General features: G+C 46.5%; 1 protein-coding gene across 1 annotated transcript in view; it reads right to left on the reverse strand.

The window, feature by feature from the left end:
- The window catches only part of LOC126546957 (uncharacterized), a 50,557-nt gene that overhangs the window by 5,578 nt on the left and 24,431 nt on the right, over positions 1-20,548 (reverse strand). Inside the window, exons 3-8 of the mRNA XM_050194685.3 lie at positions 15,472-15,653; positions 13,672-14,277; positions 13,106-13,276; positions 12,091-12,191; positions 10,121-10,374; positions 5,535-5,701 (exon numbers count right to left, since the gene is read on the reverse strand). Coding sequence (XP_050050642.1) covers positions 5,535-5,701; positions 10,121-10,374; positions 12,091-12,191; positions 13,106-13,276; positions 13,672-14,277; positions 15,472-15,653 — 1,481 coding nt within the window. The remainder of the gene's footprint in view (positions 1-5,534; positions 5,702-10,120; positions 10,375-12,090; positions 12,192-13,105; positions 13,277-13,671; positions 14,278-15,471; positions 15,654-20,548) is intronic.

Raw genomic sequence — 20,548 nt, forward strand, 5'->3', positions numbered from 1 at the left:
CGAGAAACACGGGGTGTTGTCCAAGTATAGGCGCCTCTGCGGGTGCCTAGAGCGTCGAGCTGCGGTCCAAGCTGCGACTCGACAGTCAACTGACCCGGCACGATGACCGCTGCAGCGGCCGAAAATTTGCAGCCTGCCGGCTTATGGCCAAAGGAAAAGACGGGGGCAGTATCGGCAAGATGCAGCATGAAATCAACGTAGCCTAGTGACGAAAGCCATATAGTCGGCCTGCTGACGACCAGACGCCTGGCTCCGACCAAGAGATTGGCCAGTCAATGCGAACGCTCACTCAGAGGTGTATATTAAGATGTCGGTGGGAGGCGTGTTGGCGGAACAAAAGCGCGAAGTGTACGTGAAAGTCCACATCTGTCTGACCCGACTCTTGGTGACTACACGAACCGCGGACGGTCTAACACTTGGAAGTATACTGCGTAATGTACTTTGCATATGCTTTTCTTGTACGCATACAGACTCGTAATAGTAGTCGAGCATGCAACTCTGGAGGAGGATTGAGGAGATGGGGAGGAGTGCATGGAGGAGGACTATCTCCGGCGGAGTCATGATCATGCACACAGGTGCGCCTTTGTTTACCACTCCACCGGGGGTGATGCAAAGGTGAATCTTTGCTGCTGCGCACTTCACTGAGGGGAGAAGGATTTCACGAGCGTCGGAGACTATAGACGGAGATAATCAGAAGTGTTTAGGTAATTCTAGCTATCATTTTTATGTGCGCTTGTGTTTGACGGATGATGCTACCGTATACCGTACTTTCTGTGGGTTTGTAAGAAACCAACTAGGTCGGCCACTTCTCTATCTTCAAAAGCATGCGCGCTCGACGGAGGCAGTAATTTTTTTTTTTTTCACTCGGTATTCCAAAATTAAAGTCGATTCTACAGAGGATGCGCAGAAAGCATCTAACGTTCACCGCGTAGACGCGGCGTAATAAAACGTTTTGCTTCCATGACTATTTCCTGCGCGCCATTAATTAATGACTGTCGGACCGCTTGTCGGCATTTTCTCTCCTTCGCACGTCACCACCAGCACAAAGACAGGAAGCCGCGATAATTAAGCGTTTTGTGGGAAAACCTATAGGCACGGGTAATCCGGAGTGTTGCCCAACAGCGTTGCATCTCAAAATAAAAAAAAATCATATTAAAAGGTAAGAGACGAGTCCTTGGTTCGAGCGATTTGCTCAGCGCGGGCGATGTGCACGCGCGCTGGGCACACCACCGCATGGAAACCCCGCGAGGGCGTCGTGTTCCTGTCTGCCCCAGACAGCATCCCGCCGACGACCACAGAGCACAGCGCCGGCACTTACACCCAACGAGAGCGTAAACATCATCGCTCGACGCATGCGGACTTCATGGAGACCTCTTCCAAAAATAATCTCGCGCCTGAATGCGTACTCGACATAAGAGGAGTTCGGCATTGCGAGCTTCCAGGGTATCAGCAACCATGAAGGCAAATATAAGATCCCGCAGTTATGTCTAATACATCTCGCGGAGGGAAGAGAAGGAGTGGGGGGGGGGAGGGGTGCAATGAAAGGTTTAGGCGGAGGAGGTAATAGCTTCGTCCACGAGGGTCCTCCGATGAACTACGGAATATCTCTGCAGCTCAAGCTTGTCTCCGATAATGCCATTGGAGTGCTCGATAAAATGGGCATCCGAAAGCTAAGCTATCTTCTCCGACTGCAGATATGCCAACGATTTCAGGGCTTTTTTTTTTCTCCCTCTTTCTTTCTCACTCTTTCTTTCTTTCTTTCTTTCTTTCTTTCTTTCTTTTTTTCTTTCTTTCTTTCTTTCTTTCTTTCTTTCTTTCTTTTCGGCTTCTGCTGTAGGGCATATGTTTGAATGCCGCCTATGAATCCAGCTCACGTCGAACAACAGTTGGACGACATGCTTTCTCTGTCTCCCATGGATGGATACAATTTTATTGAACGTCCGGCAAGGTTTAACGCGACCCAGGCTTAGGTCTCCCACCGCTTACTTTTTTTCTTCCCTCTCGCTTGATTCGCACCCCCCCCCCTCCTCCAGTATTATACGTACACCACACCAAATACAGACGAGCCTATAGATGGCTAACCTGCCGTGGCGGCTTAGTGGCTATGGCGTTGCGCTGCTAAGCACGAAGTAGCGGGATCAAGTTTTAGCCGCGGCCGCCGCATTTCGATGGGGGCCAAATGCAAGAACTGTCGTGTACCATGCATTGGGTGCACGTTAAAGAATCCCAGATTGTCAAAATTAATCTGGAGTCCCCCACTACAGCGTGCCTCAATCAAATCGTGGTGCTGGCCCATAAAACCCCATGACTTAATTTTATATAGATGGCTCACCTGTAAAACACGGCGCCCAAAACGTTAGTTCTCAGGCAAATATTTCGACAGGCCGGATCGACCGCATCCTCGTTCAATAAATATAATGGCGAGGCAACGAAAAAACAATTGTTAAGTAAACTTATCGATGTGATAAAAATCCCGTGCATCACCTACATATATACGCAGACTCGTTGTGACAACAAATATCGTGTTACAGTCACTGACCGGCGTCGCGAAATGGTACACTTCGATCTTAGCTAAAACGCTGAGAAGCGATCGAACTGTTTTGAATCGAGGCCGAGTCAACATCCCGAATGACTCATTTTACCTGCACACCCCAGCACGGAATGAGTTGCCCTCTCTGCAGTGGTGACGCAATCGTTTCTGAGTAAGGGAACAGGGAAGCCGACTGGAGGGTGACCTGTTGATGGCGCGGGCATAGTTCAAGGATGGAATGTTTGCAAACAGAGAGACATTCCCGCAACGTCCATGCAGACATAAAGAAACACAACGCCTGTTGCCTCCCGCAAGATCTATTCCTGGCTCATTTCCAAGCCCGGTATAAGTGCGGTCTGAAAATTGCAGCTCACGACAGGTAGCCAGCGGACGAGAGCGTCTATGCAAGACGCGTACGGAGAGGGGTACAGGTACGGGCTACCAAGATCGGGCAAAGCTTGTATACGTCAGCCCTGTAATGGAAGCGCATTTTCACAATGACTGACTGCAGCAGTCGGGCTAACGACGTGACCGCCACTAATAGCCCACAATAGAAAAGGCATCCGGGCCCCTTCGGCTAAGCAGCTCCTCGGAGCCATAATCAAGGCGCCAAGAGTGCGCAACCAGTTCTTATTCTGAACGCACTTCTGGTCGACAGTTGCGTCCTCCCCCAGTGGACGCAGTTATGTGCAGGGATGCACAGCCTATCTATCTGCTTGCCGTCTTCGAAGGCGCTCGGTTATGGTGCCGGTGGTCGTAATCGCGCGCTTCGGGCCACCTGGTGCGCTCCCCTTGGCATCAAGCCTTCCCAAATCAAATGCGCGCCCCGGGCCCGAATAAACGCACTCCAATATTGTTGCTGCTGTTTATTACGTGGAAGTCCGGGGAGAAGAAAAGTAAACTACCGGGAGTCGGCTATATATATATATATATATATATATATATATATATAGGAAGTTACACTTACGTTCACACAATGTAAATGTTGTGTAACCTGCTTTCGTGTTTCTTTTTCTTTCTTTACTAAGATGTATAAATACGAGAGACGGGCGAATACCAACTGTACGAATATTAAGTATCTAATAGCGAATTCAATATTGAATAGTCGAACGTAGACGCATATGCTTACAGAAGGAACATTTATTCCAGTATATTTAGGCAGCACGCCTATACTGGCTAATGGATATGCTGTCAGATAGAAATGACCAGTTTTAAGCGAAATATCACTAAATTGTCATTTAAGAACCTGCACAGATTATCTTTTCAGCAACTTTCAGAGCTTGGTTGCAAAGCTCTCCAAGAATGAAGGGCTACTTTATGACTAGCTTTCCAAAAGTGCCAAATAAATGGTTGCTGAAAAAAAAAGATCAGCAATTTTGGAGGAGAAAAAATGCCGTTGAAGGACTTGTATGCCGTAGAGATATGTAAAATGCATGCTCGTTGCAAGAAAAGCGTCACTGGTTGTAGCGTAAAATATAACGCTGCTACTTGACTAGATTGTCAAGAACACTAAAGGCCAGAATTTAAAAAAAGAAATCACAGGCTGTCATGTAGGCTTCCGTCGCAAAACCTAAACAAGGCTTCCATCACCAGCTTTGTTGGCTTTGTCTCACTTCTGATAATTTGCGATACTTTGTTTAGCAGTCAGAGGACAGGAACAATACTTTAACAGTCAGCTGTCGCGAAATATTTCGTAACTTCTTTTAAGATTTGAAAATACCGAATAGTTTCGTTGCGAATACGAAAAAGAATAGTCCCCGTCAAATACTCTATTCGTATTCGAAAATAATACTCTGCCGATTTTAATATATACAGAAGCAAACCACATTTTTATATGGGAAACGCCGCCCGTGTGCATTCTGTTATGTCACTATTTCTTCTTTTTCCATTCTCCCTATGTCACAGAGATGAAGGCGCTCTTCTTTGCGATCCCTTTGGTGCTACGTTATCGTTATATGAGCTGCTGCTCATTGTGGCGCCTCACTTTCAGAGCGCTGACTTGACAGTTATTGTAAAAACGAGTCTGCAGTGCTGTTTAACAGAAAGAAGCAGTGTCTATAACAATTATTATAATTTGTTGTTTTGTCTGTTTTTACTGTTGAACCAAAAAGAAATAAAATAGCCAAGGTATGTCGTACCTCAATCTCTACATACCAACCAATTTATAACAGAACAAAACAGAATAAATAATGACAAATTTCAATATTCGGAGACTCCTTATAGCATATATAAGGCAATAACGCAATCACTGTATCGCGAGCAGTGGCTTACGTTGCTCATTATCGATTCGTATACACAGCAGAAGGTATTACAAACACATGTTCGTGTGATTGAAAGTTAACGCTTCAGCTGATAATTTGATACGCCTTTTCAAGAAAAAATTTCCTTTCTCTGACATCGCAGAAGCAGGACGTGGCCGTTCAACCAACCAACCCTTCTTATCTTCCCCCTTTCCCCCTTTTCCCGCCTTGCTCCTGTCAATATCCTACCCCTATGGCCACAGGATAATTCAAAGCCCGTAGCCACAAAACATATCTCACGTACGTACTAATCGCGATTGGCTGTTGTAGTGGCAGCCGTCTCCTTATCACGCCGACCGCAACCCGACCATTGTTTAACGAAGATATGCTCAAGTCTTTATAAGAGAAGATTCGTGAATAGGGCCCTAGGTTCTCACAGCACAACGAGGCTGTTATGATGCCCGCAGCTAACAGGCTTTCTCTATAATGCGACATATTTTCCCCTGTGTTTCGCAAGCAAGACGATAAATCAAGATCGAAACCGAACCCGTTCGAGAAAGAAAAGATGAAGGAAAATCCGTGGTGTCACCATTGACGAAAACGTCGGCTTTCTTTGCCATGCTCGCGCAGCGACTCGGCAAACACGTGCCCGAGCTTCGCAATGCATGCATGTTGTAACTGTTCATATGTGTACAGTGCAGAGAAAGTTGCTCCTTCAGGCCCCAGGACGCGACTGCGAGAAGTGCTGCTGGCGGGTTCCTTACCTGGCAGGCGTCCTTGCCGCCCTGAGGGAGGCCGGCGCAGATGAACTCGGACGTGATGCCCCGGCGGAATGGGTTGCCCCGGAGCTTTGAGTAGGACTCATTGCATTGCTTCACGGGAACAACGGGCAGGCCGTTCACCTCCTGCAGAATGTCGCTGCGAGGACCACCTGCAAAAGCGAGTGGTGGTCCTGCTCTCGGCACTTTGCCTCGCACAAACGCCACCCGGCACACATGTTGACGCGATGACGCACCACAAGAGTATGTATATATATATATATATATATATATATATATATATATATATATGTGTGTGTCTGTGTCAACACAACTATTTGAGCGCAGTTGGATGCAGCTCATGCCTGCCGCAAGTCATGTGCTAGTTGTGCATTCTTGGTGGTGGTGTTGTTCGTCGTCAGTGTAGAGTATGTTGTCATCAAAGTTTTATTGAGGCCAGCGCGATGGGGGTTCTTTTTTTCTTTCCATTTTCGTTATCACTTGAGTAGGAGTTGTATCTACTGCTTGGATCAGAGCAGACATAATTTTTGGTGTGAAACAATCATGTCCTCAATCATGACCAAACTATCATCGACTCCCACAACAACTTCGCCAATTTATTACCGTCACGTAACGCTGAACGAAATGATCTAACGGCGAAGTGAGCTGGTAACTTCAAAGTTACATCGAAGCGCTTGCGTTAAAGTGTGCGTGTATGAGTGCGTTCGTACATGTGAGTGTGTTCTTTTGTGCTCTGAAGCAACTTACTAAGATCATACGACAGTAACAACGGCGGGTAAGCGGCTTGCACCAAACTTCAACTCAACCGCAGTCTCCGTCTTCTGCAAGCGTTTATTACAAGAGTACCGAACGCATCGAAAGTCCCCGACGTGTCGAGTGGTTGCCCTTGCTCTCCCTCGGCACCTGACCTTTACTCGCCACCTTTCCTTTATATATATATAGAAGGCTGTGGTGGTCCAAGCAGCCCCGTGAAAGCGGAATGAAACAAAGCAACCAAGATAAACGAATGGGGAAAAACACCGACGCGTGTACTATTACACTTTTATCCACGCGTGTCGCTTTTAAACTCGTGGTGTCCCAATCTGCAAGAAGCCTCAGCGAACCACTGTGCCGCTTAGCGCAAAAAGAAAGAAAATGAGAGAGAAGAAAATTCTAAATTGCGACAAAACAATTAGGAAATGAGTCATTTGGCTTTACGTATTTGCCTTTTTCATTACAAGCCTTAGCAGTTACTACGGGGTTAGAAGAGCGTTAAATTGAGATAGTTGGAATGGTGATAAACACGTTAGTCGAGCTTCCTTAACACTATTAGGTGGCGAAACAGTTCTTTCGGAACGTGGTTGAGGGTTGCGCATGATGAGATTCTGTGAAGTGGCATGGCGAGTGAGTAAAGCGCAGCCTCGTGCTTGTATAAAGTGTGTTTCCTGAATAAATGTGCAGTTGTTAGCGCTCTTATACCGTCATTTGTTTGCGTGCTTTCTCTGGGTGGTTGTTTGGTTTGCGCTTTTATGGGGAATGAATCCTATGGGGTATTTTCCGAGGGGCCCGCGATGCTCCATCACGAAAGCGTAAAAAGGTGCACTTGAAACGCGGTAACATGCAGATTTTCATATTTTAAATGTAACCGACACTGTTTACCGTAAGTCATAGTAACAGCAACGCGGGCTTCGATATTTTAGTTTATTCTTCGTGAGGTGTCGAGGTAGCGCATCCCGGTTATTAAAATTAACGGGGTAATATGCACTTAAATTCAGCGCAAGTATAGTCATGTTGTAACATGACATTTGGCCCTGCAGTGCCACATGGTTTGCTCTTGCAAATTATCCTGCGAATGTCAACATATGGCCTGACAAAATCCATTCAAAACACCCGAACTAGGCGGCTATTACTATTATTTAAGGTAAACGGCCCCAGTTACCTACAAAACTTGAAAATGGACGGCTTTATAAAAGTCAGCACGTTTAGATTGCAGGGCTGACGCGTTGTAATGCCGAAATAAACACGATGCAGGTGACAACAGAAAACAGCATTAGAGTTAGGATGTGTAAAATTGTAACGTAAACCACAAAAACGAGTAAAATATAACATCATCTGCTGCGTCGTAATAAAACTTACTTTCACTCACATCGAGACATTTACTGCAAAAAGAAAACAAAACTAAAATGTCACATTATCACAAACAGCATGTAGACGACGAGCTGACGAAAGGACCACGGAGTAATCTGACGTAACCCGTCCTTCGTCGTTACGTCAGAATAACGGCGAGGAAGGGGGACGCAACAATACTAGCTATTGGTGCGAATAAAAAATTCCAGGGCCTGAAAGGTTAAGTAAAAACTTGTTGTAAGTAACTTCTGTTGCCGCCGTCGCGACAGTCGGCGTCAAAAGTTTTACAGACCGTGGGATGTCAGAAAAAAACTTTGTATTTCCGCAGCCGGGCGCGAAGCCTGAAACAGCATAGTGCTGTACGATTGCAAACTGGCTGTGATTGCAATTACTCGGAGATTCAACGTTTTCGCCGCAAGCTTTTCGCGCCGACTGCACATCCCGACGGTCTGTGTGCATTTCTACGGCTCATACTTCGCCAATGTGTCGTGTAAGACAGTGACGCATTCACATATACCCTGCTCCTTAGGCTCTTTTTATTCTTCTTCTATTTTTTTTAATGTGGAGTGATCACATCTAATATCCGCGCCACACGGGCACAGAAAATGGCATTGGCTTCTTAATGCCTTATTATTTAATGTCATTTGCGTGGTGCCACATGAGCAAATCAAATGGCATTCGCCTTAATCCCATTAGTTATTTAATGCGTTCGCCAGAACTCATTCGACTGAAAAATGCGTACTCTCGACGCCGTAGCTTCGCAAGGCACGGCGTCGAGAGTACGCATTTCTCGGTGTAAGTATTTGAAGCGCTTAAACCTGTTACAAAACATTTATATATAACTTTGAAGTACAATCAGCACTTTTACGAGAAGAAACATTTTTGCTTTATATTAAACAGTCTTATGAGAACAGCATGATTGTTGCAGCTATAGCGAAGCTGCGCAAGTGGTTGGCAACCTGTGAAGCAGACGAAAGTCACTTGGGGATGGGTTGTATTTGTTGCACGGCAGTCTTTCGTCACACGCAGGCCGTTCACATACAGTCTTTGTGCTTACGGATTCCGCGTGATAAAACGAACTTCCTCAGGTCGGCATTCCGACGGTCTCGCTGCGGCAGGCGCCATGTTGTTTCTGGGCTTCGGATTTGACATACATTGGCCACAGTTGCTATGGTCGATTCTAAAAGACAGCAAGAAACTCAAGCTAACCGTGCCATAGTATGCTTAGTTTTATATTTCACTGTTTATTACGACAGTTTAAACTTGTAAATGCATATTAATTTTTTTAATTCATACTCTAACATTGCTCACTTCAGAAGACGCTGTCATCGACATCATCGGGTCAAATGCCATTAAATTTGGACGTGGGGCAGCTCCGCCGAAAAAAATGTCATTCAGGAACTTAAGTTTGAAGTTTTTTTTTTTTCTTCATTACAGAAAGAGGCAGCTCTTACTCCTAAGCGCGTTCGGCTTACATGATGATTCAACGTACGAAAACAGCAAATATAACAAGAACGAGCAAGTACGATGTAGAAAATACAAATAAACAAGATAGTTCGTGCATTTTACAATGACTACGTGAAAAAACATTTATGCTCCAATTGTTGTTTGTTTGTACATTCACATTACAGCGCAGATTAAAGCATACATATATAGTGCATAAAAAATTTTAGTACGATAGCATTTTATGTATAAGTAATTTGATAATGAATAAGAAGGCTTTTTATACATTGCTTAAAATGAGGTGCATAAAAATCAATTTTTTGCTCAACGATGTTTAGTAGCCTTGGTATTTGATAGTTTATATCCTGACGTCCGTAGTTAGTACGCGTAAATGGTATTTTTCTGATTCATTACGTAATGAGTATCGAGGAGAAGTGGGTATGCTGACAACATGGAGTCTGTGTTTTTTTTATATGTAAGAGTATTCTATAATAAAAAAACTTGATTTGCTCGGATCAGTAAATGTTTGCCAAAGAGATTGTGTGTCGGTAAGTCACGCTGCCTACCATGGTAGTTTTCGAAAATTCGGACTACTTGTTTTTGCAAGCTTAATAACTTCTCATAGTTTTTTGCTGCAGTTGTTCCCCAAATCAAGACACAATAAGTTAGCTTCGAGTAAAAATATGGCGTAGTATATTGCTTTCTTTAGCGATAATGGTATTAGATCACCTATTTTATACATACAGCCTACTACTTTGCAAAGATCATTGTCTTAACTACTGAATGCTATTTTCTGTACCCGTGTGGCACGGGTATAAGACAGAACCTTTTTTGACACTTTCAGACGGCCGCGAAATAGCGTTGTTTCGGCACGCGTCAGGAGCGAAGCCTCGGACCAGCGTGCTACAATGACATTGGTCTTTCCAACACGCTTTTCTTCAACATTACGCCACCGTTAAGTTCGTCGACACTTGACCACCTTTCGCAATGGCACGGACGAAGAAATAAGAGGCGGCGCTCACCGAACATGGTGTCTCCCCATCCGAGGACGGTGGCCTCCTTGCCGACCAGGTCCGAGTTTGCGAGGTCCGGGCCGGGCAGGCAGACGGGCTTGATGAGCGCCAGCGGGACGGACTCGGTGAGACGCAGCAGCGCGATGTCGTTGTAGTACTCGCGGCGCACGTAGTCCTCGTGCTGCACGAACCTCTCCACGTTGTACACGCGGCCCTCGTCCACGCGAATCTGTCCCAGGCGAACGCCGTACTTCTGCGACGGCCTGTCAGAGAGAGACGCCCGCTGCCGTTGTTCATGTGCACGAGCTGTTCGCATTATGCGAAAGGAGCGATCACTCGGATATCATTAGCCTGCCGCCCGAGAGCAGTCGCGGTTCGCGAATAAATTGTGTGTAGCCCTCAATAAAGTATTCGCTTTTGCTGCCACCAGAGGCAGTGCTTACACCTAGAGGGGGATTGGCCACGCAGAAGGAAACATAAGCCACGCACGTGCAAGAAAAGGAACGAAATAAACAATCAAAAAGTAAACATTATGTGACACAATGACAGTAAAATTTCATTTAGCACAATGCACACAGACGCACTCATGCGCAGACACACGCACAAAAGAGAGAGAGAGAAAGAGAAGTGCATCACGATCAGCGCTCCTACAACATATCAGCAAAATTTCCAGACGTAATAATCAATATGGAGAGCTGCTATAATGCACCCATGGCTGGTATCCAAATTAAATGCAGCAATAGGTAAAGTTAAAGCTACAAATGACTCGTCGGAAATTCGGGAAACATTCTGCGGAGAAGCGACAGCAGCAAAGAAGAACATGGCCAACTGTTTCAGGGGCCGAATTCAAAAAGCTTTTCTTTCGTAAGTTATCTTCGGCATTGACCATTCGCCTTCGCTAGTACCAAGTCCAGCGTCAAGATTGGCTGGAATATTTTCTTGCAAACAATTCTAGAGTAACAACTTTTTATGGATACGGGCCCACGTTTGTTATAAAGTCGCATCTTGTACTTAGGTTCTGTCCGTAGCTCCTTCCTTTTCTTTTCTTCTTTTTTCTCGTAGTGGTTAGCACTTGGTACTCACAGCAGCAAGTCTAATTTACTCCACATTTGCCTTATGTCTCAATTTAGGGGAGTATATATATATAGTGGTTCAATTAGCGTCATCGGAATTTCTACAAGGATTCAGTGAAAACGAAGGCCTGAATTCATAAATTTTATAAATTCATACTCAGCAATAATTGGTATTATGAAGAGCGTCGGCCAATCACGGCACAAGCACCAGGGGCCGAATTCCCAGTATTCATGAATGTTTTTTTTTTTTTCCTGTTGGTTGACTGTCTTCGCTAATAATGTTAGCATCAGGATTGGCTCGAAATTGCTCTTACGCTAGTATTTTTCGTAAGAGCAAATTCGAGCAAATTCTGAGGCTGGTTATATGATTAGCGAAGGCGGCTGAACAATAGTAAATAGCTTAAGTTAAATCGAGTAGCAGCGCAAGAGAAAGGATAGGCAGGAGGAAACGGACGATTTAAGTTCATCATGTACCAACCAGCACATGTTAGCATCCTGTTGTAGTAAACACCTCTTACGAAGCAAAGGCTTTGTGAATACTAGCATAGATTTTCTAGATTTTTGTAGGCGTACTCTTTCTATTATCTTAAATTACAATACAAATTATCGATCGTTAGGGGCGTAAGGTCAAGCACGTAAATAAGACAATAAAAATGGCCAGGCTTAGCTTGGTTAAGCCAAGAATGCGTTGCATATTGCGCGCGAGTTGGGGCCCAGCTTTTCCTCCGGCTGTCGTGACGTCACGTCACGTGGTTGCGCTAAATGTCAATGGTGGCTGCCCGGCCACGCCCAAGGGCTGAACTGAGTGATTGCAATATGCAACGCATAATAGAAGAGAGAAGCGCCGTAAAATGTCTTTCCACGAGTGTTCTTGTGCTGCGTATAACCCGAGTCGCTGTAACTCACCTGTGCCTTTCGAAGCAGTGCGCAGCCGACAGAACGTATCGATCGTTGATCAGAAATCCCCCACAGAGGAACTTCAGCTCGCTGCCCATTAGTATGGCAGCCTGTGCAAAACAAAGAACGTAAAGAAAGCATTAATGAGAGCCACTTACCCAAATATCGAAAATGCGTAACATCGTTTGGCTCGGTGCGAGTATCATCCGCGAATGTGTTCGTATGCAGCTTGGGCTTTTGTTACTCTGAGATGTACAACCGCAGTCAGAAGGAAAATGTAAATGAGGCCAACGGCGTGCCCCCGGAAAATCACATTGCCGTTAGTGTGGCTGGACATCTTCGCCGGATCATGCGAGTTTCGGATCATGATGCATCGAACACTCGCAAAAGGGAGTCGCGCCCGCGCCTTTTTGAAGTACAATTTATTCTACAGTCGAGGGACGGCGCTGTGCTTCACTCTGTGCTATAGCGTTCCTGTATGTGGACTATGGAGAGGTCTGTATATGTGGAGCAGTTAAAGCCGACAAAGAGCTTTCGGTCAAGGCCTAATATGCGGGTTAAGCCTACCTGGCGTATACTGTTTAGTGTGAGGCCAAAGCTGGAGTGACATACAGCAGTAAAAAAAAAAAAAAAAAACGAGAAGCACGAGTAACTTAGCAGTGCAGGCATAGTTGCATTTGAGAATAGTTCTAATTAAAGAAACACCAACCAAGTACTCCGAAACGTTACGTTAAATCTAATAAGCCTACACCAACCAATGGGTTGGTGTTTGTGTGTCGAGTCTAATTTCAAGTCTTGCTCAACCGGACTTTCCTTCCAATGTTCACCACCGATATAGATAGTAGCAACACAAGTGTACTTTGTCTAAGTACACCTCCGGCACACGGCGCAAATGCACTCCGGCGCACACTATTATACTGCACTACACAGTGCCGAATGCCGCAAGCACATGTAGTCGTTGCGTTAGGTGTCGACGGGCCAGTGGGTGTCGTGCCTATAGCACAGAATGTAGAGAGGAACCCACCATCCAGGGCCAGGTGTTGTAATCCGCCTGGCCTCCCACCACGAGGCTGACCGCCGGTGCAATGGCCTTGATGAGGTCCGGGTCTGGCACGCGGGCATCCACTTTTCCCGTCCGCTTGGTGCGCCGCGGACGGTGCGTTGTTCCCGGCGGCCTCGCTCTGCCAGCACCCACCTGCGGCCGCATAGATACCGTGCATGCTGGTTAGCGAAGACGGTCACAGTATGTGAGGCAAGCGCTTGGAGTTCTTGCGTGACTCTGTCGTGACATTACAAAAGTAGCAAGCGAAAATATGCTATATGCACCGCTTGCGTTGGCCCCGTTCTCGACACATGTGCTGCTTGAAACCACAAAGCGCCAAGTTATACAGAAGGTCAGGAAATTAGTCTCTGAAAAATCTTTCGAATAAGCATTATCTTCATAAGATCGTTAAAAGAGATGTGAGATCGGGAAATGCGTCCCCGTAGCATAGACGTTTTACGCACGGAAGCATTTCGACAGGGACGAAATGCTTCCGTCCCCGACCACCAAGAGTAACCACGCAAGGCGTCATGTAAGCGATTCCTTGCCTTCTTCTTGGGCGCCCAGTCGTTGCGCCGCTTCTTGTCCTCTCTCGAGAAGCCTTTCTGGAGGAGGACGTCGTTGCCGAAGCCGTGGCCGCGCGACCCTTTGCCCCAGTCGCGGATGGCGCGGGCCTGCCTCTTGGAGAACGTGTTGTAACTGTACCAGTCGTTGGACGCGCGGCCGCCGCCATCGGCGTAGCCCCGCTGGTTCTGAGGCGGCGGTTCCCAATACTGGTGGTGGCTGCCACCGCCGGTGATGTGGTTCCGGTCGCCAGAGGAGCCTCGGAACTCACTGTACTCGTACTGGTTGTGGCTCCTCACCACCTGGTTGCTTTGGTAGACGCTGTAGTGCACGTGGCCGCCGCCGGACGGTGCGGGCGCCGGTGCGGGCGCCGGGCTCCGCGCCGGAACCGACGCTGGAGCCACCGCCGCAGGGGCCTGCCGCTGCGGCGGTGATGCCCGCGCTGAATACGGGGGCGTGGTGGTCAGGTAGGCGGACGTGCTCCGCTGGTTCAGGTTGTACCCGAAGTTTGCACTGGGCCTCAGCGTGGGCTGTGTGTGGCCCCGGAGCGGTGGTGCCACCGATGCTCGCCGGCTCGCACTCGCGTTCGCCTGCACATGCAGAAGCCCCGTTGGCCCGGTCGGTTCACATATATTTCCTGCATCGCTCACTTCGCAGCCCGCCTATATATACCTTGAAGGCTGCCGTCCTCCGGCGTGATTGCGTAGCACGAGCATCGGCTCCTGCTTTTGCGCGCCGGTGGACGCCGGCCTTTACCTTCCGTCCCTCGTGAAACTCTTCCTTAAGTTTGTCGAAGCGAAGCCACCATTAAATACTCCATCAGTGCGAGGAACTACCCATAACTTCTTCCATAAGACAACAACAAGTGTCCGGAGCCATCGTCCAATTTCAAGTCGTTTTTCACAACGTAAGGAGTGCCTGCCTTCCCCTCCTTTCTCACAGCACGTTGGCGGAACTTTCGGTTCAAGCTACTAATGACTTTGACGTGTGCGTGGAGGGCAGTACGAAAGTCAAGGGAGCGCAAGCGCTGTAGCTTTCTGAAGCCGTTACTGTCACCTTAATGTGACAGATTGTCTACCCTGTTTGCAGGTCGCACTGATGCTTACTCCCACTTAGTAGTTACTAACAGCAGCAAATTTAAACAACTGTAAGTGCAATTCGCAGCATTATTTTTAGCTGTGTGCCGCTGACGTTTTGTGACTTTCTCTCGGGTTTTATAATATCCATAGTTCCATAGTTTCCCATTACTATTGAGCAAGCGGATTAGAAGATATTGTTATTAAGTACTATATATTTATATAGTGTGAAATTGCAATGCATTTTTGAAGATGCCATGCGTGCCGCTCAGTAGGTATCAAAGGGAAATTGTTTGTTCAGCCCTTGGCCGCTGAATGTCTGCTGCACTGTCTTTTAAGCATTGATTGCAAGCGTTGTCCCTCAGTCACTTGCACTGCATTTGTTGTTTAATTGACACAAACACATCAACTAGAACGGCATACGTCTGGTACTGTGTGACAAAAATTATTTCACCAACATTCAAGTCACCAAAGCTTATTTTTCTTTTATGTTAAAAGTTCGCAGTTTAATGAAGCTTGCAAGATACGGCAATCAGCGTCTGACGCTAAATTCCATTGCTTCCTTTCGGCGGCTACGTTACGTACTATCTGTCACACCAAATAAATGTGCATCAACGACACGTTTAGTGTAAGACCTCGGAACCCACGTATACACCTGAACTACATTCACTATTAGCGAACATAAATAAATTGTCGAAGATCTCTAACCTTTGAAGGAGATGTCGCCGTCGAGTAAACGTAGCTTTTCTTCTGAGTTGAAGGAAACCGCGTCGAACTCGAACTTGTAGACCGTGAGGTGCTACTACTGGTGGACGATTTCAGCGTGGACGTTTTTGGTATCTTCGTCGTGGCAGAAGCGTTGACTTGGGGGACGACCAGAATTCCGCATTCTGCGTGATGCAAAACGTGTACAACATTTCCTTTCACAGGGAGGTCTCTAAATAGACTATATCTACTGACGCTGTAGATAGCCCAATAATGCAGACCAACATAACCGTGGACTGTGGCAACAAAAGCATGCAGCGCGGACAATCTAAGCATGTTTACATGCACAGTCGGAGTAAAACGAAACGAAGCCGAGCAAAACGGATTTACTGCCGCTTTGGTTGACTTGCGCATTCCTACAGCTTGTGTCGCGGTTCGTGTTGCTACCATTTCAGTAAGATCAGCCGACTTTTGCAGTCCCAGACACAAGTGACTGCCGCTGCTGCTTGCGGGTTCAGGGTTCACATTTCGGCAGTTTCTTTTTTTTTTTTTTTTCACTACCATGTGAGTTCTGCGCAAAGTGGGGTTACTTTGCATGAAAAGGAACGCGAGTACAAAACACAAACACAATCAGAACGAAAATGGCATCCATATTCGCAACTTGTTCAGATTATTTCTGCAGTTGTAGTGGTATACAATCTTCGTCGTACAGCTACGGCAGCGTAAGCAGCATGGCTGTCATCAAAAAAGGGGGCCGTGGCGGCGGCGACGAATAGCGTAATCAAAGAGGGCAGACCTAATTAACACTCCCATTGCTTCTTCCCGCTTTGAACAATAATTTTCGGCAAGTATGGCTGTTGAAAAACCTGCACGCATACACAAACACACTAGATATATTGTAGTGAAGAAGAGGGACGCTATAGTGGGCCATCCTCTCCAGCGCTTTTGGTCGCGGCACGCTGCTCGTGCTGAGATTCCGTGCTCCGCTCCGACGGTCGGGGCCTAAAAACAGGTGACTAATAAACACCTTTTCTCTCTCTCTCTTTATATCTATATATATATATATATATATATATATATATATATATATATATATGTGTGTGTGTGTGTGTGTGTGTGTGTGTGTGTGTGTGTGTGTGTGTGTGTGTGTGTGTGTGTGTGTGTGTGTGAACGAGAAGAAAGGGAACCGAGGGGCCCGATTTTTAATAATCATATCATAAGAAGCCAACAAAGACACCAAGAACGACATAGGAGAAATTACTTGTACTTGCTATCTGAGTTAAATAAATGACAAATTAATGGAAAATGAAAGTGGAGGAAAAAAACAACTGGCCGCAGGTGGGATACGAACCCACGTCTTAGCATTGCGCGTGCGATGCTCTTACCAGTTGAGCTTCCGCGGAGCCGTTTTCCTATCCACTTTCTGGGGTACTTATGTTTTACTACTAGAACTAACCCTGGGGTGTTAGTGGTGGCGCTGGCTAACACTCCCAGGGTTAGTTCCAGTAGTAAAACATAAATAACCCAGAAGTAAACGGGAAAACGGCGCCGCGGTAGCTGTGCTGGTAAGAGCATCGCACGCGCAATGCGAAGACGTGGGTTCGTATCCCACCTGCAGCCAGTTGTTTTTTTCATCCACTTTCATTTTCCATTAATAATTTATTTACTCAGATAGCAATCACAAGTAATTTCCCCTATGTTGTCCTTGTCCTTCGTGTCTTTGTTGGCTTCTTATGATGTATGTATGTATGTATGTGTGTGTGTATGTGTGTGTGTATGTATGTATGTATGTATGTATGTATGTATGTATGTATGTATGTATGTATGTATGTATGTATGTATGTGTGACCACACACACACACACACATATATACTAGATTGTGAGAAACCGGAGTATCCCTCGTCCTTCAGTGAGCGCGAGCGCGGATTGGCGTTATCGCGCGCGTGGCGTGCCGCGGTTTTTTCCGTTTATACCCCGCTCGTGTTTTGTCTTTCTGCCCGAGCAAATCGAGCCGCCGCCGCTGCGGTGGTCGTGGCCGTACGACCTTGCAAGCGCTATGCGCGTGCAGCGCTCGCCGGCTCTCCTCTGGTCATTTTCGCCGTCCACGACGTCGCCAGGTAGAGGGGCCACATACAAGCGCGTTTCCTCTCAAAGAGTTCCCTGCAGGAAACAAAAATACGCGTGCCTGACTGTTGGATCCGCCGTCGTGGGCTCAGCGCAAACCTATACAGCTTAGTCGCCTCCGGCTCCTTTTCTCGCTGGCCGGCAGCGCTTCCGATCAGTGGCGGCGACGGCGGCCGAGCGTGGCGACGAAATGTGCAGCGCGAGGAAACGGATGCCATAATCGCGCCCACCTGCTGACGTCGGCAAATAAACTGGCCGCCGTTCAACTGGGACGACGGACACGTACAACGCTGCCCGGCTCTGACGACGACTAAAGATGTCCTACAAGGCTGTATATTATAGCATGCTCATCACGGCGAGCACGCGCAGAACTGATCGCTACACCTGCCTCTTTCGCAGCGGCCTCTGAGAATGTTGAATGTACATACACTTACGTTTGTATATCAGCGTGAAAGCATGGGCTCGTTTGCCCGTTATAGAAACGTCGAAAAGATAGGCGCAAGCGTACTTTATCGCGGCGCTCTTTCCGGGCAAGAATTTCTATAGAAAGGTGTGAGGTAGGGGGGCAATCCTTAGCATAGCACTCTCCATTTTTCTTTATTCAAACTTTTTATACACTCGAAGCAGACCAGGTTCCCAGGCGAATGCCATGTAGCACTCATCGGCGGCCTAACATTTTGTCTTCGGGTAATTATCTTTTTTCAGTGTGCACCATCAACACATGGAACCTGTCTCCCTCCCATAAATAGGTCTGATAAAGGTCTGGCCACGTTAAATAGGTGCCACGTGAGCAAACAGAATTCCCCCTTACGCACGTAAGAGTTGTTTACTACAAGAAGTCCACATAGTAAGCATGGGAAAGGCCACAACCTTTTTTTTTTTTATTTACCATATGCGGGCTGATCATTTTAAAGCTTTCCGGAACTTTTAAAAATCACCTGCAGTAGATAACATAATTGTAGCCCTTGAGCTAGATTATTCAGAGAGGTGGACATTACTTGCACGAGAAATCGAAAGCTACATTCAAATAATCTTAAAAATTGTGGAAGTAACTTCTTAATTAACCTCTTTACGGCACATATTGCAATTTACGAATTCAATTCGGTGAGTTTGCAAGGCCTATCCAGTTGGAATGAATTTCCAGAATGACGCCAGCTCGAAGATATGCGCAATCTTACTCGCCATAAAAATGCACGGTTGTTCTATTTACTTTCTTTAAGGAAACGCTCTTTTATGCATTGAAGCACGAAATTAACTGGAACGACCATGTACTTCGTCCCACACTATGGGAAATAATACCTCGAAACTGGTGTTATCCTGGAGATTCATTTCAAGTGGATACGTCTTGCAAGCTCATCGGCTACAATTCGTACATTGGAATATGTATCACACACAAAGCAAACACTGCATCCCATTGTGTTAGAAATTGCTGAGTCTATTTCTGTTGCCGGACGACGAAAAAACTACGGAAGGTTAGCCACATACAGCTTTCGCTGTAAAAAATAAAACCGGGATAGACACTGTTTAGCACGGATTGCGGTTTGACATCGCGGGCTCTATAGGCAAACGACGTAGCCTCGTCTCAGTTCCCCCTTCCGCCCCTACAATGGGCAGGCGGCGTGCTGTGAGGACTGCGGAAGAACAGCGCGCCTACGAAGAACACCGCCGTGAACAGAAGCGGGAATGTCCGCGGCGACGGTGGGTGGCACGTAATACGCACGAAGATCGTGCCGCAAACGCCAACCTTTGGTTGGAACACCCCTACCGACTCCACTCCCATTGTAATTGGAGGCGATTTCAACATAGACGTGTCTCGGCCAGACGGAAAGTGGTTCGTGGCGTTTCTCTTGGAAAGGTTCGGCATTCAATCTTACACAAACATCAGTGTGGCCACAACGCGTCATCCGTCGTATATAGACTTCACAGTGGCCAAGAACCTTTCCAGTGTCGCCACAGAGCCACTGGCTGTATATAATAGCCATCATAAAGCGATCATTTATTATTTGGTGACCAAATAATAAATCCAGAAAAAGCAAGCAAAAGAAGGTTAAAAATGAAGAAAGCATTGAGTATGCAATTTAATAAAGCAACAAAAACAAAACAAAATCATGAAAAACCGAAATTCATAGTAGTATGTGTCTTTTATTTTCAATCTACATATATATAATCAACATATTTATCACCATATATACAGCTCCACTGGTCATCCACCTTCACAGAGTGGAATGACGTCTGAATTTTTGGATGTTGCCCTACAATTTTCTCCCTGACACTTTTAACCTAATTATACTATTTCAGAAGTTGAGTAATGAATTAAGACTACTTATGTAATTAGGCAGAATGCGAAGGATAACTTGAGTAACTCCAAGCGACGGCAAACAACATTAGCTTGGTTCTGTCGAGCTACGTGACATGTGCATATTTTTAAATATTGGTGCCCGATAGTTGGAACACCCTGCATATTACGCTGTTACGTCCCAAGGTAAGGCACTGCGACTATGAGGATGACCACACTGCAGCTCTCCGGGACCACTTTCAGTGACATACAACTTAATGTCCCTAAATGTTCACCAAAATCAAAGTAATGGGTGCGCTTTCGCATTGAGCGCCAAATACAAAAGCGGCTGCCCAAGCCTCGATGCGAACTTGAGGTGGGTAAATCAACAAGAAACACATTTGGCCGGTATAACACTGCGATAAAGTAATGCGCGGAGCCAGACTGCGTCGTTGATGACTTCTCGGGTGGTGGTCATGGCTTCTCGAAAGCACTTAACACAGGAAGTGAACTGTAGCGAGCAAAGAACGCATGGAACGCTTGGATTCATTTGCAAGAATTACACCATGTTTAGCGTCTGAATGTTCCGGGCAGCTTACATTTCAGCGGCGCGCTGTCGACTCATATTATTCGGCGCACGCGCCATGGCCGACGGAGCGTGTCTGATAAGTTCTTGTAAT

Source organism: Dermacentor andersoni, chromosome 1, assembly GCF_023375885.2.
Source record: "Dermacentor andersoni chromosome 1, qqDerAnde1_hic_scaffold, whole genome shotgun sequence".
Classification (NCBI taxonomy): Eukaryota; Metazoa; Arthropoda; class Arachnida; order Ixodida; family Ixodidae; genus Dermacentor; species Dermacentor andersoni.